The sequence below is a fragment of the Myodes glareolus genome, chromosome 19 (assembly GCF_982192425.1).
Source record: "Myodes glareolus chromosome 19, mMyoGla1.1, whole genome shotgun sequence".
NCBI lineage: Eukaryota > Metazoa > Chordata > Mammalia > Rodentia > Cricetidae > Myodes > Myodes glareolus.
In genome coordinates, this window is record NC_142044.1 from 61649747 (window position 1) to 61671108 (window position 21362).

At 45.5% G+C, this 21362-nt stretch overlaps 1 protein-coding gene across 1 annotated transcript; it reads right to left on the reverse strand.

The window, feature by feature from the left end:
- Nucleotides 1-168: 168 nt before the first annotated feature.
- On the reverse strand, nucleotides 169-19573 carry Ddx23 (DEAD-box helicase 23). Its single transcript, XM_048444677.3, has 17 exons — nucleotides 19447-19573; nucleotides 13635-13840; nucleotides 11685-11795; nucleotides 7648-7741; nucleotides 7268-7333; nucleotides 6666-6804; nucleotides 6228-6361; nucleotides 6015-6127; nucleotides 5647-5790; nucleotides 5337-5562; nucleotides 4890-5035; nucleotides 4184-4361; nucleotides 3140-3382; nucleotides 2436-2587; nucleotides 2151-2259; nucleotides 1340-1514; nucleotides 169-1020 (listed from the first exon to the last, which is right to left on the reverse strand). Exons 2-17 carry the CDS (start codon nucleotides 13838-13840, stop codon nucleotides 797-799), a joined length of 2460 nt encoding a protein of 819 aa, XP_048300634.1. The 5' UTR covers nucleotides 19447-19573; the 3' UTR covers nucleotides 169-796.
- Between the last annotated feature and the right edge of the window lie 1789 nt (nucleotides 19574-21362).

Sequence of the window (21362 nt, forward strand, 5' to 3'; positions counted from 1 at the left end):
ATCTGCCCTCCAATGTCACCTACAGATAAATCTACTAGCTGAGAAACTAGGCCTTTCTTTTAGTGTGGCTGTCTCTCATTTTCTCAGCTAACCCATGTTCAGCCAATGCTGTTCTCGCTGACTTCTGTGGTTCCCAGAGAGGAAGTTTAGCCAGACCTAGAGACAACCTTAATATTCATGTATTTATTCTCAGAACATATAAACTTATCTTTTCAGAGAATAGAAAACAGAAATTTCACTCAGTGACTTAATGATGGACAAAGTCAGCTTACCCAGTCCCCATAGCTAAAAAGAGATTCCCGGGCTCAGGGGAGGGTGGAGGACGCCTAGAGTGCACAGCACCCTGTGGCATAGGGCTGTGCACAGCTCTAAAGGCTTCAACCTGTTGTCAGAGTGACAGAGTCCAAGGTCCACAATCCTCATGATGCCAGATCCCCTGGGTCAGTTAGGGCAACAACGTACCGCAGTACAGTCACACATGTGCTGAAGGAAGTCACCTCCAGGTGGCCAGGTATTTGTTCAGGCTAGGGGACTGTGCTAGGCAGCTGCCCTGTAACCAGGACAGCAACAAGGCTGCAAGGGGCAGAGCTGGACGAAACCTGACGTAATTTGCTCTTCCATCTTCCTACAACATCTTCCTGTCCCTATGGAGCCCACCTCACAGGTTCCGGACCAGGAAATCTGATTGTTTCCCAAACCCCCATACCCAAGAATGAGAGCCTGGAAAGAGGGATGTGAGGGTTAAAAGGACAGGCACCCGCTTCAGAACACGTTTATAAACCAATCAAGTGTTGTGTCAAGCAAAGATGGTCTCTTCCCTGCGCTTCTTGGTGAGGATGGTGCCTGGCTTGTGCTGGGCATCTGGGTGGTTTGCTAGCTCTGGAGGGCAGGACGACACTGGACTCTCTAGGATAGCTTGCTTCAGTTCATAGAACACAGCCGAGTCCTCTTTGGTGAGGAAGGTGATGGCTACACCACTCTTGCCTGCTCTTCCTGTGCGGCCAATTCGGTGAATGTAATCTGCGGAGCAGAAGGATGTCACTACAGACCAAGTGATGTCCTGATGGCTACTCTACCCCACCCAACCTCCATGGGCAAGCAATTCAGCTCCGGCTGTCGACACCTGGTGAACCCACAGTATTCGTCTCTCTGCCTGTCCCACTGCTGACTTGTCACGTGGCAACACGAAGGGTCAACCAGCCCCCACAAAGTGTCATCCTAGACACTGGGGCCACATCGTCCAGACTAGAACAGTTTTTCAGAGCATCCTGACTCTGACAGGGAGGGTATAAGTGGTCTCTCCTTACCCTGAACTGAAGCCACCTTCGCTGGCACTCACCTTCAATATTTTTGGCCATATCATAGTTGACAACCATAGACACATCTTGAATATCAATACCACGACCAGCCACATCTGTAGCCACCAAAATATCCTTGGCTCCAGCCTTGAGGTTGGACAATGCAAATTCTCGCTGCTCCTGGCCTTTTCCACCATGCAGTGTACAGGCATTGTACTGTTGGAAGACAGAAGGAAAAAGGGAATGAGAATGAGGACTGGGGGCAGCAGAAGGTAGGAGAGAGCACAGGAAGCAAGAAAAGGAGTTGAAGGGAAATGAGGAAAGCAGGTGAGCTAGAGCAGAAAATGAAGGAGTAAGGAGTGCTGGGGGGGGGGCAGAGCCAAAGACAGAGCAATCTGCTGAGGTGAGAGCCAGGCAGATGAAAGTTCTGAAGGAGAATCAGGGCACGGGAATCAGCATGGAAACAGGGAGTAGAAAAGTTAAGAATGTCAAGAGCTGAGTGGTGGACACCCTCTGCCTTATTAGCAGTTCAAGGGCTGGCCGTCAGCACCTCCTCCCGTCACTACACCATCTCAGACAGTACAGACCCCTCTCCACCAGCCCCGTACTCGGCCAGGATGTCTCTCTGGCCCCAACTCATTACATGGAGATCCATAGGGATTGGAACAGAAGGGATTCCGAGTAACTCATCAGTTACTTCCTTCTTTCCTCAAACCACATTTTTCTTTTGGCTCTGCTTTATTAGATGCTGCAGAGATTAAACAGCGAGAAGAGCTGACACTGCCCACCCTGTCCCTCGTGTCAGAGAGCAGCAGCACCAAGGTTAGTCTTTGCTCTGCCTGCCAGACATACCCCCATCTTCTCAAGAGACTTGGCCAACACATCACAACCCTTCTTCTGGTTGACAAAAATGATGATGGGTGGATCAAAACCTTGTTCCAAAATTGCCAGCAGCTTTTTCCTGGGGGAAAAAGAAAAATGAGATACACAGTACTCCCGACCTAGTGAAACACTCAACCCCAACAATGAACAAACTTCAGGGTCCTTCAACAGTGAAGCAGCCACCCACACTGAAAAGAAACTGTCAAACAAAAGCCTTCTTTCCACCCAGGCATCCCAGCTCAGCTGGCCCCATACCTCTTTTCTGATTCAGACATGAGGAAGACCTTTTGTTCCACTCGTTCATGGGGCTTGCCTGCAGAGCCAATGTACACCACAGCAGGTCTCCGAAGATAGCTCCTGGCTAGACGCTCCACCGCTGGGGGCATAGTAGCCGTGAACATGACTGTCTATAAAACAGGAGGTTCAGCCCTGAGCCCAGGCAGATGGAACTACATACCCTATTGTCACCACAAACAGTTCATCTCAGGCTAAAGACATTAAATGAGTCCTGCTATAAATCTGATACTTGTCACCCTGGGAAACAATGATCTTTACCTTTTAATCTATGGCAAGAAGGACCAGAAGCATTTGCTACAACCTGTGATCCAGATAGCATGTGATTCCTTACTTTTGTTTAGCTTTTTTGAGATAAGATCTTGATATGTAGATATGACTGATCTGGAATTTACATGTACGACAAGCTGGCCTCAACTTTGGGCAATCTTTCTGCCTCTGCCTCCTGAACGCTGAGATTTTAGGTGTGAGCCACCAGGCCTGGCACTATTTTTTTCTTTCCTACATAGCATAATTCTCTAGGAACAGTTTTCCAGGTTAATCTAAACAGTTCCACCCTTTGGACTTGTGCACTGGGCTCACAGAGGACTGTACACAGGCACCATTAGCAAGCTGGAAGCATGTGCACTGGGCCCACACTAGGCAAGGAGGGTCTGTTTTCATACCTGGCGGTATTTATGTTTTCCTGACTCGAAATTGGCCAACATCTTCTCTGGGTCCTCAGCCTCATCTGTGTCCGGTTTCTGGTTGCTGACAGGCATGTGTTCCAGGATCTTTTGCACATCTGGCTCAAAGCCCATGTCAATCATCCTGTCTGCCTCATCCAGAACCACATAGGTACAGCGGCTCAGCACCAGGTAGCGGTTCTCCAGCACATCAATGAGACGTCCTGGGGTAGCGATCACAATCTGGGAGATACAGTGTAATCAAACACGGCCTTAGCAGGCAAATTCCTTCTTTTCTTTCTACTGTGAACTATCTACCCACTTAGCAACAGATTTTCAATGCTAAGGAACTTGAACTCCAACCTCCAGTCAGATTTGGTACTTAAGGTTCCTGAGAACTGACATGAAATCATCTGCTACCTTCCATTTCCCTCAGGAATAAATGGGGTTTCTGAGTAAGGTCAGGGTTAGACAGGTGGCATAAGCAAGAGGTACTTCCTTAGATGGAGAAAAGGCTAATAACACACGGAGGGATTATACTGAGAAGTCTACACAAGAACCATTCTCTTAGCAGACTCCTTAAAGGATCTCTTCATCTATGGTTTTACAAGAGTAATAAGAACAGGCTTTAGTTATGAACAATTCCCTCTTCCATGTGGCCCACTGACAGCCATGTGTGACTGCAGACAAGTTATTAACCCCGTCTTCATCTATAAAACAGTGTATAATCTATATCACTACCCACTCTCATGTGGCTGTTGTGATGACCATTAATTATTAGCATTACTAATTAGTATATATTACTATAATTAATTGCACTAGCTTCTGTGGTGAAATGGTTAACACTGTGGACTCTGAATCCAGTGATCCGAGTTCGTATCTCAGTGGAACCTGCTCTGTGAGGAAGAGACCTGTCAGTCACCCTCATCAACTCAGACCATGAGACCCAGTATAAACGGGCTGCCCTGCATGCTTCGGCATTGCCAGGGGCATGTTTTACCTCACTGTCACTAGAATTAATTAATGCTCATCTGAAAAACAAACCTCACAACCCATGCGTAGCCTGAAGCCTTGGTCTTCTCTGGAGATGCCACCAATGACAGCCACCGTGCGGATACCTAGTGGCTTTCCAAATTTGATGGTTTCTTCCTCAATCTGCTGAGCCAACTCACGGGTAGGAGCCAGAATAATGGCGTAAGGGCCCTGGTCTGACTCTTCGATCCTGTGGTAAATGGAGTATCCACAGTTTCATAAGCTTTGGTCTCGTCCAACCACAAGTAGGAGCAAGACAAAGTCACTCTTCAGGGCGGCTATGGGAATGGGCAGGTTCCATTGCAAAAATCGGACTACAAGATAACCAAGTTCTCCAGGGAGCAATCCTTGCTCTTTGATAAGATCTACTTATTTCCTAGTATCCAACCCAGACTAAAGAGCCTCTGACTAAAAATATTTAAAAATTAAAGGTAGCAGTCTGGGGAGGGGGAGACATGCTGAAGGTATCAGAGGTAGAACCTTTGCATAATATATATGACGTTCTAGGTTTACTCCCCAGAACTGCACAAAACATGGGGGTTCACATGTAATATCAGCACTAGGTGAGGGGTGAAGGCAGGAGGATCAGTTACGATCATCCTCTACAAAGGGAATCTAGCCCTTTCTCAATAAACAACAAACAAAGCCCCTACTGACTTGTGTTTGCCTCATCTTTTCTACTCACCAAATCTGCCCAACTGGAAATAGCTGACCATACCTGTCAATCTTGGGAAGTGTGGTGATCCAGACCAGTAACGGGATAAGGAAGGCTGCTGTCTTGCCACTGCCGGTCTCAGCCACACCAATGATGTCACGATTCTGTAGCCCAATAGGAATGGCCTGACGCTGGATAGGTGTTGGCTCCTACAGTGACCCAGAACAAAAGCAATGGGTAGAGAATCACATGACCTGGAATAGTGCTAACACAGTGGGCACACACGCTACTACCATGTACCTGAGACACAAAGGGAAAGGGGACGCAAGGAGAAACACAATCCCTAAAGGCCCACACTCCCACCGGAGTGACTGCGTGGCTTGTCTGGTGCCCAGGGACAGAGAAGACACTAGACAGGGAAGGAACAAATTCTCCAGTCCCAACTCCATTTATAGGATTAGAAGGTAACAGGGAAAGCAGCAGATCTCCTAAGCCAATCTGTTCCTTTACCTTGTAGCCACACTTATCAATGACTTCCAAGATATGTGGGGGCAGAGACGAATCTTTCCAGGACCGGATGGGATTGGGGATCTTGCCACCTTTGGTGGTGATGCTATAGTCTTCACGGAAGATCCTCCAGTCCCTGTCTGTCATCTCATCTAACTTCTTCTGGGACCAATGGCGATCATCCCAGCGCTGCTTGGCTTCCTTCTTACGAAGTTTACGGAGTCTTGCCCTGAAGAGAGACAGGATGAAGATTAATACAGTCCTTTCTGTAGAGTCTGGGCTCCATCCAATCACCCTAAACCCAATTACTCACTCCTCCTGCTCCTTTTCTTCCAGGGTTCGCCTCTTTTCCATCAGGTCTCCATAGAAACGTGACTGCTCTCGTTTCTGCTGCTTTAGGTCAATGCCTGCAATGAAGCCTCGCCCCAACAGCTGCACCTGGTGGCGTTCTTTGTACCTGGGATGGAGAGATAAGGTAGAAAAAGTAGCTATAGGAGGCAAGGGCAGACTGCCAACACGCACCAGGTCTCCACTCCAGCCAGCACCTTTCTGTGCTCAGATGGCGGGGTGAATGCTAGTCTATCAATCTCCTCTTCCTCACCCACCTCGCTTTCCTGTCATCAGCTCTTTCTAGGACCATTGAGTGTCCAAGAGCCAGCTGGTGGGCACAGAGCTACTCACAGGGGGTTGTAGTCAATGGAAGTGTCTTCAGATGCATCCCACTCAAAGACAAACTTTCGGTCGTTGAGATGCCTTGTTCGGCGCCGTTTTTTGATGCCGCCCAGGTAACGCTCCTACTCAGGAAGAGAACACAAAGCCGGTCAGTCCCAAGGCCCAGGCTCAAGACCAGAGCGGCAGATAACTAACGCCTGTTTGTGAGGGCCTAGCCAGCACCTTAATAGCGTGCAGCTCCTTGCTCTTATCCTTTTCTTCCCGGATCTTCTGGCGCCCTTCCTCATCCTCGTTCCCATTGGTCTCCCGCTCCATCCTCTCTCTCCGTTCCCGCCGCTCCCGCTCCTGAGGATCTTCTGCAGATCAAAGAAGGAAAAGCTACAAAAGAGCTCAGTGGGAGGAAGAGGTCCTGGAAGGAATCCAGTACAGATGAGGAAAATGAGTGCATACACGTTAGACAAGGAGATCTAATAGACAGTCCCATAAACTTTCACCACTTTTTCCTTTTCCAAATTCTGGAACAAACAAGTTCCTATTCTCCACTCTCCTTTGTTTCTTGCCATGGTTGGGGGTCAAATACAGTAGACAACTATTCCACCACTGAGCTTCTACTTCTCCATAATTTCAGCCCACCCTTCCTGCACAGGATAGGAAACAAACCTAGCATCTTCCTGCCCAAGTCCTGGAACTGTTTCCTTTTCTTCCTCTCTTCTTCCAGCATCTTCTGGCGCTCTTCCACTTCCTGCTGCCGCCGCTTCAGAGCTTCAGCTTCCCGCTCTGCTTTGGAGAGGAATTTGGGCTTCAAGACAGATGGGAATGAGTATCAGAGAGCCTGGGGCAGGAACAACCACATCACTGCTACAGAGACCCAAGGAAGCCCCTAGATACTTGCTCAGATATTAAATATTCTGATAAAAATACAGAGACCTAGGATTCTGCTATGGGCTAAAGCTTTTCCTCATCACAATAAACAGCATGAAGGGGGCTGTAGATACAGTTGGGAGTCATGGCAACTTAGTTATCTAGCACGCTAAGTAAGGCCTTGTGTTCATGAGAGAACACAGAGGAAAGATTTCTGGGGAGACGAGCACCAAAGAGAGGACTCTGTTAGGACAGAAAGGCATCTACATCTAGGAACACGGGCCTCAGAAGCAATCACTACTGCCACTGCAGCTGAGACTTCTAACATCCAGCACTGATGCTGAAGCTGCCCAGTCTGTGGTGCTTTGTTACGGCAGATGGAACAGACCCCAAATTCTTACCTTAGCTTCAGCTTCTTCCTCAGCCTTTTTCTTGGCCAGAAGTTCCTCCAGGGACAGTGGCTGGATCTAAACATAAAACATGGGGACTTGGCTCATAAACATTCTCTCCCTTAGCTGGGTGGTGGTGGCACACACCTGTACCCATCCATACCCAGAGGCAGAAGCAGGAGGATCTCTGTGAATTCAAGGTCAGCCTGGTCTACAGAATGAGTTCCAGGACAGCAGAACTACACAGAGAAACCCTGTCTCGAAAACAAAAAACAAAAAAAACCAAAAACAAACAAACAGAAAAAAGAATTAAAAAAACAAAACAAACAAAAAAACAAAAACAAACGATTCACTCCCTTGAGCTGAAGACAAGACTCACAAGTCTTCTTTACCTTAGGTTTCCTGTCACTATGTTCATCCTCATCACCCTTCTTAGAGTCTCTGTCTTTCCGAGATTTGAAATCTTTTCCTCGACCAGGAGACAAGCTTTAAGGAAAAAGAGAAAGGTCATAGCTCTCACACCCTAACCTATGGATGAGATTTAGGCTGAGCCCCCAAAAGAGTACAGATGTTTTCCTATTACTAAGACTGGTCCATGGTCACCCTTCATGTCCTAATGCTCTCCTAAGCAAGGCCCAGTTCCCTGCCTGCTCTGAAACCTATGCTTTATCTTGTCCCCACTTTCCCTGACCTCCTTCTGACTAAGCCCTTCAGGAAAGTGGACCTTCACTACTGTCATCAGAAGTTCTAAACCAGTCAGGGTATGGGGGTGCACACCTTTAATCCCAGCACTCAGGAGGCAGAGGCAGGTAGATCTCTGAGAGTTTGAGACCAGCCTGGTCTACATAGTTTCAAGACAGTCAAAACCACATAGGGAGACTTTGTCCTAGAAAATTAGTCGCACCCATGAAGTCTCACCACATGACTGTAATGTGAGCTGAACAAGGACAGCAATAGACTAGCTAACATGGATGGACAGCCTGGCCTCACGTTACACAAAGAACCACGGGCAATTCAGGAATGCTGAGATCAAGAGAATAGTTTTCTCCAGGAAAGAGCACACCGATTGTTTCTCCGGTACCAAGTGACCACCCCTGAAAACATACACACAAGTAACATTACTTGTACTGAGCAGATGTACTTAAGTATTTTGGAATACACATACATACACATACGTAACAATTACATGAAAATGGAACATGAGTTCACGTATTTGAAAGTGAAAAAGGAGGTTAGAAGGAAGGGTTTAGAGAGAGGAAAGAAAAGGGAGATGATATAATTATACTATAATCTCAAACTATAAAAGAAATATTTTTTTTTAAATTTAAGAGAAGAAAAAATCTTTTAGATTTTAGACAGCTCATTTCTTCAGTTTTGCACTCAAGGTGACAGGCAGGAGGACTGAGAAAAGTCTGAGATCACCCTGGCTACCAAGTGAGACCCAACATAAAAAATAACAACAACAATAAAACCAGGAGGGCAGTGGTGGTGCATGTCTTTAATCCCAGTGCTTGGGAAGCAAAGGCAGGTGGATCTCTGAATTCAAGGCCAGTCTGGACAGCCAGGGCTACATGGAGAAACCCTGTCTTGGCCAAAAATAAATAAATAAATAAATAAATAAACCTAAACATTAGTTGCACATTGAAAAAAAATAACCTTCAACTATAATAGTGAACTGAGCACACATGGTTGGGCTCCCACAGCTGGGGAGATACAGTTACTTACACCTTGGCTCATCTTTATTCCCATCTCAGGCCCTTCACACTTGCTGTATGTTACATTCTAAGGAACAAGAGCACCCTACAGTCTCTCTAACACCTGTCCTTTCCCTTTAATTTTAACCTACACACACCTGCTAAGAATTCTATAGAGAAATGATATATTACTTCTTGGGAACCTATCTCTCTCTCAATTATTCTTCTTCTTCCTTCCTCTTCTTTTTCTTTTTTTCTTTCTTTTCTTTCTCTCTTTTTTTTTTTTTTCTAAAGGCAGGCTTTCTTGTAGCTTGTAGCCCTGGCTGGTCCGGTACTAGCTTTGTAAACCAGGCTAGCCTCAAACTCAGAAGTCTGCCTTCCTCTGCCTCTCAAGTGCTAGAACTAAAGGCATGCGCCACCACACCGGGTACTTTTTCTTTCTTTTCTTTTCTTTTCTTTTTTTTTTTTGAGACAAGACTTATCTGTTTAGTCCTGGAACTCGATTTGTAGACCAGGCTAACCTCAAACTCACAGAGATTCACCTGCTTCTGCCTCCTGCTGGGGTTAAAAGTATATGCCACCAGGCCTCGCCCTTTCATTTTAATTTAAATTTTTTTATTGCCACATTTTGTGTGTGCGCACGCATGTGCGTGCATTGCACCTGCACATTTGTACAATGTCAGAGGACAACTGGTAGAAGTCAGTTCTCTCCTTTCACTCTGAGAGTTCTGGGGATCAAACTCAGGTCGCCAGACTTGTTGGTCAGCAAGTGCTTTAATCCACTGAACTATCTTGCTTGTCCTCAGGAGCTTTGCAGCACCCACATGTTGGCTCACAACCATCCTTCACTCCATCCCAGGGATCCAATGCCCTCCTCTCACTTCAGGGGACACCAGGCATACATTGGTGTACACACACACACACACACAAAATAAATAAATTTAAATTTTTAAAATTAAGAATCTAGTTCTATTTTTAATTATGTGCATGTGTCTGCAGGGTGTATGCAGGTGAGTGCAGGTGCTCACTGAGGTCAGACACACTGGGTCCTAAGGGGCTGTAGCTATAGCTACAGGCAGTTGTGAATTACCTGATTTGGGTGCTGGGAATTGAACCTGGGTCTTCTGCAAGAGTAGTGAGTACTCTTAACTACAGAGGCATCTCTCCAGCCCAAATTAAAAATTTTAAAAGATATTCTATTAAATTTGTGTAGCCTAGATAAGCAATTGAAAGGTATAATAGAGTTATAGGAATGTTTGAATAATTGATAAGATTTTCAAATTAATTTGTAAACTCCAAAAATACCCTGAACATCAAAATGTGACCTTAACTATTTTACTTTCTGTTTTTCTTTTTGTGGGGGGTGGAGTGGGTGGGTGCATGTGTGTTCAATATGTGCACAGAGGCCACAGGAAGAAGAGCCCCAATTTCCACCTTTCAGTTTTATAGCTAGAACATCATGTTATAACCTCTTTCTGTTTTTTTTTCTTTTTTTTTTGTTTACTTTCATTTTGGGTGTGGGATCTGAACTCAGGCCCTTGTGCTCTTACCACTGAACATCCCTACTCCCACTTTACATTTTTTTCTTTTTTACTTTTATTTGTGTTTATTTTATGCTAAATGATCCCTGTGCCATAAGATATTGTTTTCTCAGTTTCTTCTGGGATATCTTTTCTTCTTATTTAGCTTCTTATTCTGGCTTGGGAAACTGTTCCTCTTCCATGAGAATCATTTTAATGTTGAGGGAAACTCACATGAATTAACCCAACCCTGAGCTCTAGGAGGCCACCGGTGTGCCTTAGTGCTCTTCGGCTCTGGAAGGCACCGGCACACCTTAGGCGCTCCATTCACTTGCTGTTCAGGGACTAGGAGCCTTAGCTTCAGCACGTGCAGCAAAGTTCAGCACGGTTTTAGGGATGCCAACACTGTGTCCAGCCCCACTGTTCGCCTTGGGTAAACCTATGGACTCTATCCTTATACTGCCAGGACGGCACAATTTAAAGTGACATCCATCAGATACCTGGTGGCTTTTTAGATATGCATACCCTTGATGGCATGGGCAATTACACAGGTGTGCTTAAAGTTAATGTGAAGATTTGAACTCCTTGATTTACTTCATTTTGTAGGGTTTTCTGGGTCAGGACAGTAGTTAATCATTTCCACAGGTCACAGGCCACTTAAAGGAAGAGTTATTTTACTTTCCAAAAAAGATATATGCTGAGCCGAACACGGTGGCTCACACCTGCAATCCCAAAAAGGCAGAGGCAGGAGGAGCAAGAGTTCAAGGTCATCCATCACTAGATAGTAAGTTCAAGGTCATCCATCACTAGATAGTAAGCTCAAGGCAAGCCTGGTTCCTAGTAGGTAGGAACTTACAGACCACCCAGGGCCAGGTAAGAAGACACTAATTAAATATATAAATATCGGGCTGGAGAGATGGCTCAGCGGTTAAGAGCACTGGCTGCTCTTCCAGAGGTCCTGAGTTCAATTCCCAGCACCCACATGGCAGCTCACAACTGTCTGTAACTCCAGTTCCAAGGCATCCGACTCTTACACCAATGAACATAAAATAATAATTAAATATATAAACAAATAAATAGAAAATAACACACACTTTCTTAGGAAGTACATTCTGTGGAAACTACCAAAAGAATCTGTTAAGAAGAACCTACTTTTTCCCATGCAGCTGAGCCAGAGTAGAAAAGCACAGCCTAAAGCCCGCTCTCCCGTGTTACCTGGGTCTCTTGCGGTCCTTGTCCCTCCTGTGTCCATCCTTGTCTCTGTCCCGCTCCTTCTTAATCCGATCCCGTTCTTTATCTCGCTCTCGTTCTTTGTGTCGTCGTTCTCTGGAAGATGGAATATTTAAGAAATCACTTGCTATTTCTAGAATTTCTTCCTTCATTGAGGTCCTGAGAAGGTTCCCATGCTTTCTCCTCAAAGTAGTGTTTAATAAACTGGAAAACGTATTTCCCAGGGAAACTCTAGTAAAATCTGTGTGTGTGGTGTGTGTGTGGGTGTAGATACATGTACCCTTGTACACATGTGTGCAGGCTGAAGCTGACATCAAATGTCGTCTACCATACTTCATCTTATTTGTGTCACCTGTGTGTTTATGTGTGCACAGCGTATGTGTGCACGGCGTGTGTGTAGACGGTGAATGCATGGAGAGGTGCAGGTGCAAATGCCCAGGCATGTGCAGGCAGGACATCGGATGTCTTCCTCCACAGCTTTCAGTCTTACACAAGGTCCCTATGATGACTATACTTGGTTGTCAACCTGACTACGCCTAGAACTAAAACCCAAAAATGAAGGGCGTACCTGTGAGGGAGTTTTGCTTAATTTGAAGTAGGAAGACCTACTTCTAATCCAAATCTTTGAAGTAGGAAGAGCTAATCTGGGCCACGCCTTCTGCTGGAAGTCTATATAAGGACAAGGAAGAAGGAAGCTTTTGCTCTTTGTTTGCTTCCCTTGTCTTGCTAGCAAGTCCGTTTCTTCACTGTGTTAGAGCCTACTTCTTCAGGATTCCAGTGTATACTCTAGACCAGATGAGACACCCTTGTGGACTGAGCAACTACTGGATTCTCAGACTTTTCACTCACAGCCAGCTATTGTTGGATTAGCTGAACCACAATCTGTAAGCCATTCTAATAAACCCCCGTTTTCTATACATAAGGAGGTACACTCTGTAAGTTCTGTCACTGCAGAGAACCCTGACTACCAGTCTCACTGGACTGAAACCCTGTCATCTTGGCTAGGCTGACTGACCAGCGAGCTGCTGGCATCTGCCTGTCCCAGAGATTACAGGCACCCCTAGCTTCTTACTTCGGTGCTGGGGATTTAAAACTCAGGCCCTGATGCTTACCACTGAGTCATCTCCCCAGTTCTTCTACTTTAAAATGAAAAAGTTATTTTATTTATGTGTTTTCCTGCATGGATGTTCATGTATCACATGTGTGCCTGTTGCCCAAGGAGGCCAGATGAAGATATCAGATCCCCTTGGACCAGAGTTACAGACAGTTGTGAGCCACCATGTGGGTGTTGGGAATCCTAGAAATAGAACCTGGATCCTCTGGAAGAGTAGCCAGTATCCTTAGCCACTGAGCCATCTCCCTCATCTTTTTTTTTTTTTTCTTAAAAAAACAGGATCCCTACCTGAACCTGGAGCTTACCGACTGGTTAGGCTGGCTGGCCGACTAGGCAAGCCCCTGCTACAGCAGGCATTACAGGTGTGCACTCAGGATCCCAACCAGGTCCTCATGCTTGCACAGCAAGCACGTCACTCAGACCTTGGGCTGCACCTGAACAGCGCAGCTCCTCATCCTAAAGGATCTCCCAGAGCTCTGTTGTAGGGCTACCTGGCACAAGCAGATCAGGAACTGTGAGAACAGCTGTGCCATCTTCCTTACCATCAGATCTTTACCTTATAAGCTCACTTTTAACCTTCCGGAACTAGTCACTCAGCTGGCTGCCATGGAACCACCTATAACCACCGTATTCAGGAGGCTGGGGCAGAGGAACACCCTACATTTTGGTCCATCTGGACTGCATGGTGACACCACACTTCAGAAAACCAAAGGGAAAAGCAAAGAGAAAGCTGAGAGTACTTGCAGGTCCACCTGGGACAAGGGCTGGGGGCATCCATGTTCTCCCTCTTCTGGTGGGAAAGACACGCAAAGTCACTTTACCTCTCTGTAGACTTGGAGCGGGACCGAGAGCGAGAACGGCTACCTCCTCGCCGCCTATCCCGTGACCGATGGCGCTTTCTATCTTTAGATGGGGAGGACTTCCGGTCCCGGTCTCTATCTCGCTCTCTATCAGGAGTCCGTGATCGCTTCCTTTCCTCCTTGGGTGATGCGTCTCGGTCCTTTTTGTCAACCAATTCTCCTGCCATCTGTGTGGGAAAGACAAGTACTTACTACGCACAGTTCAGTAAATCTCAAAACATTAGTATACCTAATGTATACTAATACTTGAGTATAGATGAGAAAACTGAGGCATAGGTTCATATACTAATGCTTGAGGTAACACAAATTCTAGATAGCAAAGACCTAGTAGTCTGGCTTGAAAAGCCCATTCTTATGCTGGGAGGGGTGGCGCACGCCTTTAATACCAGCACTCAGGAGGCAGAGGCAGGAGGATCTCTGTGAGTTTAAAGCCAGTCTAAATCTACAGAGTGAATTCCAGCACAGCCAGGACTACACAGAGAAACCTTGTCTCAAAAAACAAACAAACAAAAAAGCCCACTCTTATTCATTACACTATATTGTCTTTTTATATATTCACTTATTTGCTTCTCGAGACAGGGTCTCACTTTATAGCACAGGCTGGCCTTTAACCTATGGTGATCTTCCTGTCTCAGTTTCCCAAGTGCTAGGATTCGAGGTCACCACACCTGGGTGGGTATTCACTTCTAAATATATACATGGTAACAATAGTTACCATGGTTCTGTAACTAAACTACAAAGAATTATTATTAAAAAGATATATTAGAAGCCAACTATGTTAGCTTATACCTGCAGTCCCAACACTTTGAAAGCTGACGCAGGAGGAATAACCACAAATTCAAGTCTGGGCTAAGTAGTGAGATCTAGGACAGCCTGGGCTACTGTCTGGGGTATGTGTGTGAAGAGGAAGAGTTAGTAAACACCAATTATTTCTATTTCTAGGTGTCTATCAGATATACTAGCCCATCATGATCAGAAATTTTCTTGGGCTAGCAAGATATCTGGGACGGGGGTAGGGTGGTGAGGGTGTGGGGTGGGGTTGCCTGCTGCCACATCTCCAAGCCTGATGACCTGAGTTTGATCCCTGGAACCCACATGGTGGAAAGAGAACCAACCCCTAGCAAGCTGTCCTCTGACCTCCACACACTCTCTGGCATGTACATTCCCTTTTTCAATTCTCCCCTGCACCTATCTTTTATACACACACACACAAAATAAAATAAATGTGATGTGTCAAAGAATTTTAGATAAAGTAAAATAATGATACCTGCTGTCAACCCCTGACCCACGCACACACCTGCACACACTGGAGGACGAGGAGGAGGAAGCAACGGCAGCAGCAGCTCTAGTTACCAATGGGAAATGTGGTGAAAGATGCACAGGAACTCTAAGAACATTTTTTCCCAAGTTCCTAGGAAACTGAAATTATTTCAATATAGAACATCAAGTAACAAAAAGTGTCCCAACTAGAAGTCATAGAAGTGTTGCCTGAGACAGGTGGATCTCTATGAGTTCCAGGCTAGCCTGGTCTACAAGAGCTAGTTCCAGGACTATGTGTAGCTAGGACTGTTACACTGAGAAACCCTGTCTCAAGAAACAAAAACAAAACAAACAAACAAACAAAAAAGCCAGGCAGTGGTGGCACACGCTTTTAATCCCAGCACTCAGGGAGACAGAGGCAAGTGGATTTCAGTGAGTTCGAGGTCAGCCTGGCCTACAGAGTGAGTTCCAGGACGGCAAAGGCTGCACAGAGAAATCCCATCTTGAAACACCAAAAAAAAAAAAACCAAAAACCAAAAAAAAAAAAAAAAAAATGCTGCCAGCCATTCTCTCCTCAGACCCTCACAGCCTGGTGGTTGTCTGTTGCCCTCCTCCTAGTACCCCCGCCTGGGGTACACAGCACAGCACACTGCATGGTTCTCGGACTAGAAAACTAATTCAGCTAGGAGTTACAGAGGCATGCAAGTCTGAAACTGCCTCAATTCCATCATCATCCCTATGATGTGGGCATGTTATCCTAGGAGTTTATTTTATTCCCGAATGACTCAGCTGGAGAATCAGTGTCCTAAGCGTTTGTTAGAACCCTCCTTCCCAGCCAGTGACTGCCATATGCTTAAGAAGGGAAATGTTAAGGATGAGAAACCAAAATGAACAAACAGCACTTTCTAAAGGTGAAGACAACCTATTTTTATCTCATAATTGACTAAAAAACGATGAAATATCCAAATCAGTACATCATACATTTCCCAGTATGCCTCTCTCCTACTTACAGCCCTAAGAAAACAACTCATATAGAGAGCTCTTTTCTCTAGAAAGCATCCTGGCCCTTGTTTATTCCTTTTTTGGTTGATTGATTTTTGTTGTTGTTTTTGTTTTAGGGCAGGGCCTTTCTATGTAGTCCTGGCTTGGAATTCACTATGTAGATCAGGATGGCCTCTAATTCACAGAGGTCTACCTGCTTTTAATCCCAAATGCTGGGATTAAAAGTGCACACCACCACGCCTGGCCTCATTTTTTCAGCAGGTATGTACTGAGAGCCCACTAGGGTCAGAGGCTGTTCTGGATCCCAGAGAGGAGAGAGTAAACAGTCTCTGAGTTCATTCAGCCTAAATTCAGTGGAGCACATTATTTCAAATACTCACAATGAACACCAAAAAGATAACAAAAAGGGTAATATGAGATAGAGATATGAACAAGAGAATGCTCAGGGAAGAATTCTTAGCTTGACATTTACAGAGATTGATGATGGAAGAAACAGCCATGGAGAGATCAGGAAAAACAGACTACAGACAGCACCACGGCACAGGGCAACAACAGTGTCTGACACTTTCAAGAGACTGCAGCTAAGTGGGTACTGACCCATAGGGAAGCTAATTCCAGATGAGGTCAGTATGAGGTCCACAAGATGGCTCAGGGGGAAAACATGCCTGCTGCCAAACCTGACCATCTGAGTTTGATCCCTGGGACCTACAGGACAGAAAGAGAGCTGATTTCCATATGCTCTGGCCTATACATGTGGTACTGTGGAACACATTCCTCCTATACCACACAATAAAATAAATACACAAATGATTTTTCAAAGGCTAAGATGGGGCTGGAGAGATGACTCAGTGGTTAAAAGCACCAGTTGCTCTACCAGTCATCCTGGGTTTGGTCCCCAGCATTCACATGGTGGCTCACAACCACCTGTAACTCCAGGGAATCTAACACCCGTTTTGACCTCCTCAGACACCAGGAACTCAAGTGGTACACAGACATGGATGAACACAAAGCACCCATACATATATAAAAAAATGGGATCAGTGAGTGGAAGTCAAATCATGAAACCGCTAAAAATCAGGGCAAAGGCACTGGATTTCAACTACTTAAAACCAATGGGAACGCTCGGGCAGCTTTAAACAGAGTATAAAACGCAATACTCTCTAAGAATTCCTCAAGGGACTTAGAATGCTGCTGCAATACAGGGAGTCCTGTGGATCCATCAGCACCCACAGATTTAACTAACCGTGAGTCAAAATTATTCCAGAAAATTCTACGCTGAACTTGCAGAGGCTTGTTCTAGGAATGTAAACAGGGACAGACATATTTTGGAAGCAGAGCTGACAAAACTTACCGATAAAGAGAAAGAAGGGAAAGAGGAGACACAAAGACAGCGCTTGGGCTGGGGAAACAGCTCAGCCGGTAGAAGTGTTTGTTGTGCATGCTTAAATTCCCAGTCTCCATGTTAAAGCTAGGTGGAGGCAGGTGGAGGCAGGAGGTCATCCCAGGTTCAATAGAAGACCCTGTCTCAAGGGAATGAAGGGATGGAGGACACCCAGTGTCCTTTCCTGCCACCCCCCCCCGCCCCAACACATGCACTCACCACTCACACACAACACACACACAATTAACACAAACAATTTCTTCTGCAAACTCTGCTTGATGATAAAATAAATGTTACTGTCAAAGTTTGGGGAGGGGTGAGAGAGTGAGAAGACATTTCCTAAATATATGATTTGAGCAACCTACTGTTTTTTGTTGCCATTAGTGAAGCAACCAGAGAAGACTAGGGAAGGAACAGAACAAAAGAGCTATTTTTGTCAGTTTGTGAGATATCAGTGAAGCAACCAGAGAGATTCTAGAAAGCAGACAGAAGGAGAAACTGGGAACTCAAAAGAGACATGGAAAGACAAAAATATGAGTCACCACTACAGAGACAGCTGCTAGGTCACTGTGTCTTAATGTCATCTAAGCAGGCAGCAGGGTAAAGAAAAAGCAGAAGAGGAGATCCACAGTCCAGCTCTGGCACACTCTAACACTGAAAAGTGCCAAGAAGAAACCAGAAAAAAGCAGCAGCAGCAATGGAGGTCAGGTATAAAAATGTAACAGTGCAAAAGCCAAACGAGAGAGAGAGAGAGAGAGAGAGAGAGAGAGAGAAGAGTCAACAAAGATTTGGAGGTATGGGATGACTTCACCACAGCTGTTTCAACTGTAGGAAAGGGGAAGAATACAAACCCGTGAAAGAGAACTGCAACTAACAATAAAAAGCAAAATAAACTGTTAGTGGCCAGGGCAAAGGCACCTGAATTTCAACTTAATCTCAATGGGAACACTAGAAGAGCTTAAACAGAGTAGGTTACAGCCAAAGGTTATATTAGAGAAGAATTACTGTGGTGACCTACAAGGTTGTGTGTGTGTGAGAGAGAGATTTTTTGAGACAGGGTTTCTCTGTGTAGCCCTGGCTGTCCTGGAGCTCACTCTGTAGACCAGGCTAGCCTCAAACTCAAGAGATCCACCTGCCTCTGCCTCCCAAGTGCTGGAATTAAAGGCATGCACCACCACCATCCACCTGAAAATATTGCTTTTCTCTCTCTCTTTATTGATACAAAGCTGTAATATTATATATATATATATATATATATATATATATATATATGAAATGCTAAGTAGTCCACAACTGTAATCTTAGCACTAGGAAGGCGAAGTCAGGACTAAAGGCAAGTTCAAAGGCAGGACAGACTAAGCTGCATTTTGAGTTCAAGGCCAACTTAAAGAGACCCTGACTGCCAAACCAAAAATGTAGATAAGAGGCGATAATGATTACAGAGCACCCTGGCTGTGCTTCCTAGGTCTGCTGTAGATATAATAAAGACAAATTATTTTCATTTAATTGTTCATCAAAAGATACTATACGCAAGATTCGGTTCTAGGCCCTGTGGAAGTTACAAAATAAAATTTTGAACACAGGAAGCAGCAGAAGGTATGAGACACGCCAAGATGAAGAACGCTCAGACAAGTAGCAGTTTCTTTCCATTAGTAAAGACGATTTAGAAGGATCTACGGAAGAAGTGGCTCCTGTGCTTTTTAAAGCACAGGTAGAATTTGAAGATGTGTAACTGTGGGTAAGGGTTAAAACTAATTTCCGGCAAAAACAGTAATACTGGCGATGCCGAAGCGGTAAAGTACAGACTGGTTTCTGAAGTACATCAGAGTTCCAGTCTGGCTGAAGTAAGGGAACAAAAATAAAGTCAGACTGAGGTATAGCAAGCGCAATGTCCATGGACCGAAGTCTGGGCTCATAACATCGTCCTGGAGGTGGCCTGTGCCCCAGGCTGCCACCACTTCTCCCGGGGCCCGCGCCCCTTGACTCCTGCCCGCCAGAGCTTCCCGGGCTCGTGCCTCTTCCCTGAGGTGTTCTTCCCCGTCCGGTCCCAGAAGCGGAGCCCACAGCTATCTCCCCGCTCTCGCCCACTCTCCAAATTCGTGGGAGCCGCCTCCACTGCCCAAGACTCACCACCCCGCGCTTGAACCGCCTAACGCGGCCTCAACGTCGCCAAGCAGTCGCCATCTTTCGCGTTTCCTGATCGCGGAGGAGCACCCTGGCCGCGCAGGTAGCCGGGAAGGCGAGTTCCAGGGCCAGCACTGCGCGAACAGAAAAATGAGCTCCAAAAACTACCAATCCCCGAATGCACGGCGCGAGGGCCCGGCGCGCCGCAAGGTCTTCTGGGTAGTGTGGTTCACCGAAGATTCGGCTTCTGTGGCAGAAAGAATAAGTGTTGTCTTCCCACCTGCAAGGTTCTCCCGTGGCTCAGTCTCTCTGAAGTCTTCTAGTAGGCGCTGCAGTTAATCTCAGTCACAGCTGGCATCTTACAGCGAGGGTATTTTTACGTCAACAAATAATGTACTGCTTTTGAAAAACTATTTTTATAAAAATCGTGAGAGAGATTATTGCCTCCCTTTTAGAGTTGGATGAGCTGAATTAGTTTAGTTAACTGGAGCAGCCTAATATTGAGGTAGTACGGTTTTCACAGTACTCCAATCGTAGGAAGGTATTTTAGCAACCTTGAACCCGCAGTAGGGTGAATGCCTTAATACCCCCACGCCCCTCTCCAACAAATAAGCTAACATTCCAAAGGCTTCCCCCGAAGGACTTTCTCCTAAACGCTTACTGTTGACTCAACATTCCAGATGGGATCCTGGTTTCCTCGTTTTCTTGTTCTTTAAGATCTGCCTACTTAGGCTACTTGTTATTGTTGGTTTCTTCCTCCAGGTTCTCCCCACATCAGCCCCCGAATTTTTCTTCTAGTCTCATACCCAACTTTCTTTCTCTTTGATCCAAACCGCAGCATCAGCACCCGGCAAAACAAAATGAAAATTGTACCTGCCGGGACGGTTGAGAGTAACTGGGGTACGCAGCACTTCCCTTCAGGACGTGTTCGCATCATCAGCTTTGTTTTAAGCCCAGAATTATTGGTCTAGTCTTTCTTTCTTTTTATTTTTATTTCATGTGCATTGGTGTTTTGCCTGCATGTATGTCTGTGTGAAGGTGTCAGACCTCCTGGAACTGGAGTTACACACAGTTGTGAGCTGCCATGTGGGTGCTGGGCATTGAACCTGGGTCCTCTGGAAGAAAAACCAGTTATCTTAGCCACTGAGACATCTATCTCTCCAGTCTCCTGTCCGGTTTTCACTCTATGTAGTCTTTCTGTTCTCAAACAGGGTCTCAGAATAGACCCCAGTTCAAAATCTCAACTTCACAAACGGGCTCAGTGTTCTTTAGGAGAGCGCTAGTAGCCACCGACATTGCTACTTCTATCTCAGGGAGGGCTGTCAGTATGAGAGCTATTCGGCAAAATGAACACCAGAGGGCGCTGCACTCACAGAATGAAACCCTAACCAAAAAAAAAAAAAAAAAAAAAAAAAAAAAGCAAAACCCAAAATCAATAAAACCCGATAAACCAAAGATGGGTGGAAACTTTAAAACCCTTCAGCTACTAATTGTGATTGACAGTCTGCCTAGTGTTCAGCTCTGGCTAGACACGCAGGCTAATGTTACCAGTCTTACTTAGCTGTCAGATCAGTATGAGATGGGCTTTCCTGGATTTTATCGATAAGGAGAGTGTCCGAGTGCATATACGCCTTCCAAGCCCACAGAGTTAAAATAAGAGAATCTGATTTCTTCAGGCTCATTTGATTTGAGAGTCCCTATCTTTCTCCATTTTCTGAATACTATGATAATAATGATCTATTTATTTTAATTTTATGTGCATGGGTTTGTGAGGTTTTTTTGTTGTTGTTTCGTTTTATTGTTTTTTGTTGTTCTTTTGTTTTGTTTTGCTTTGTTTTGTTTTTTACCTGTATCCGTATATGTACATCACATGGTACCTGGGGCCTAAGGACGTCAAAAGTGGATGTCAGACCCCTGGGACT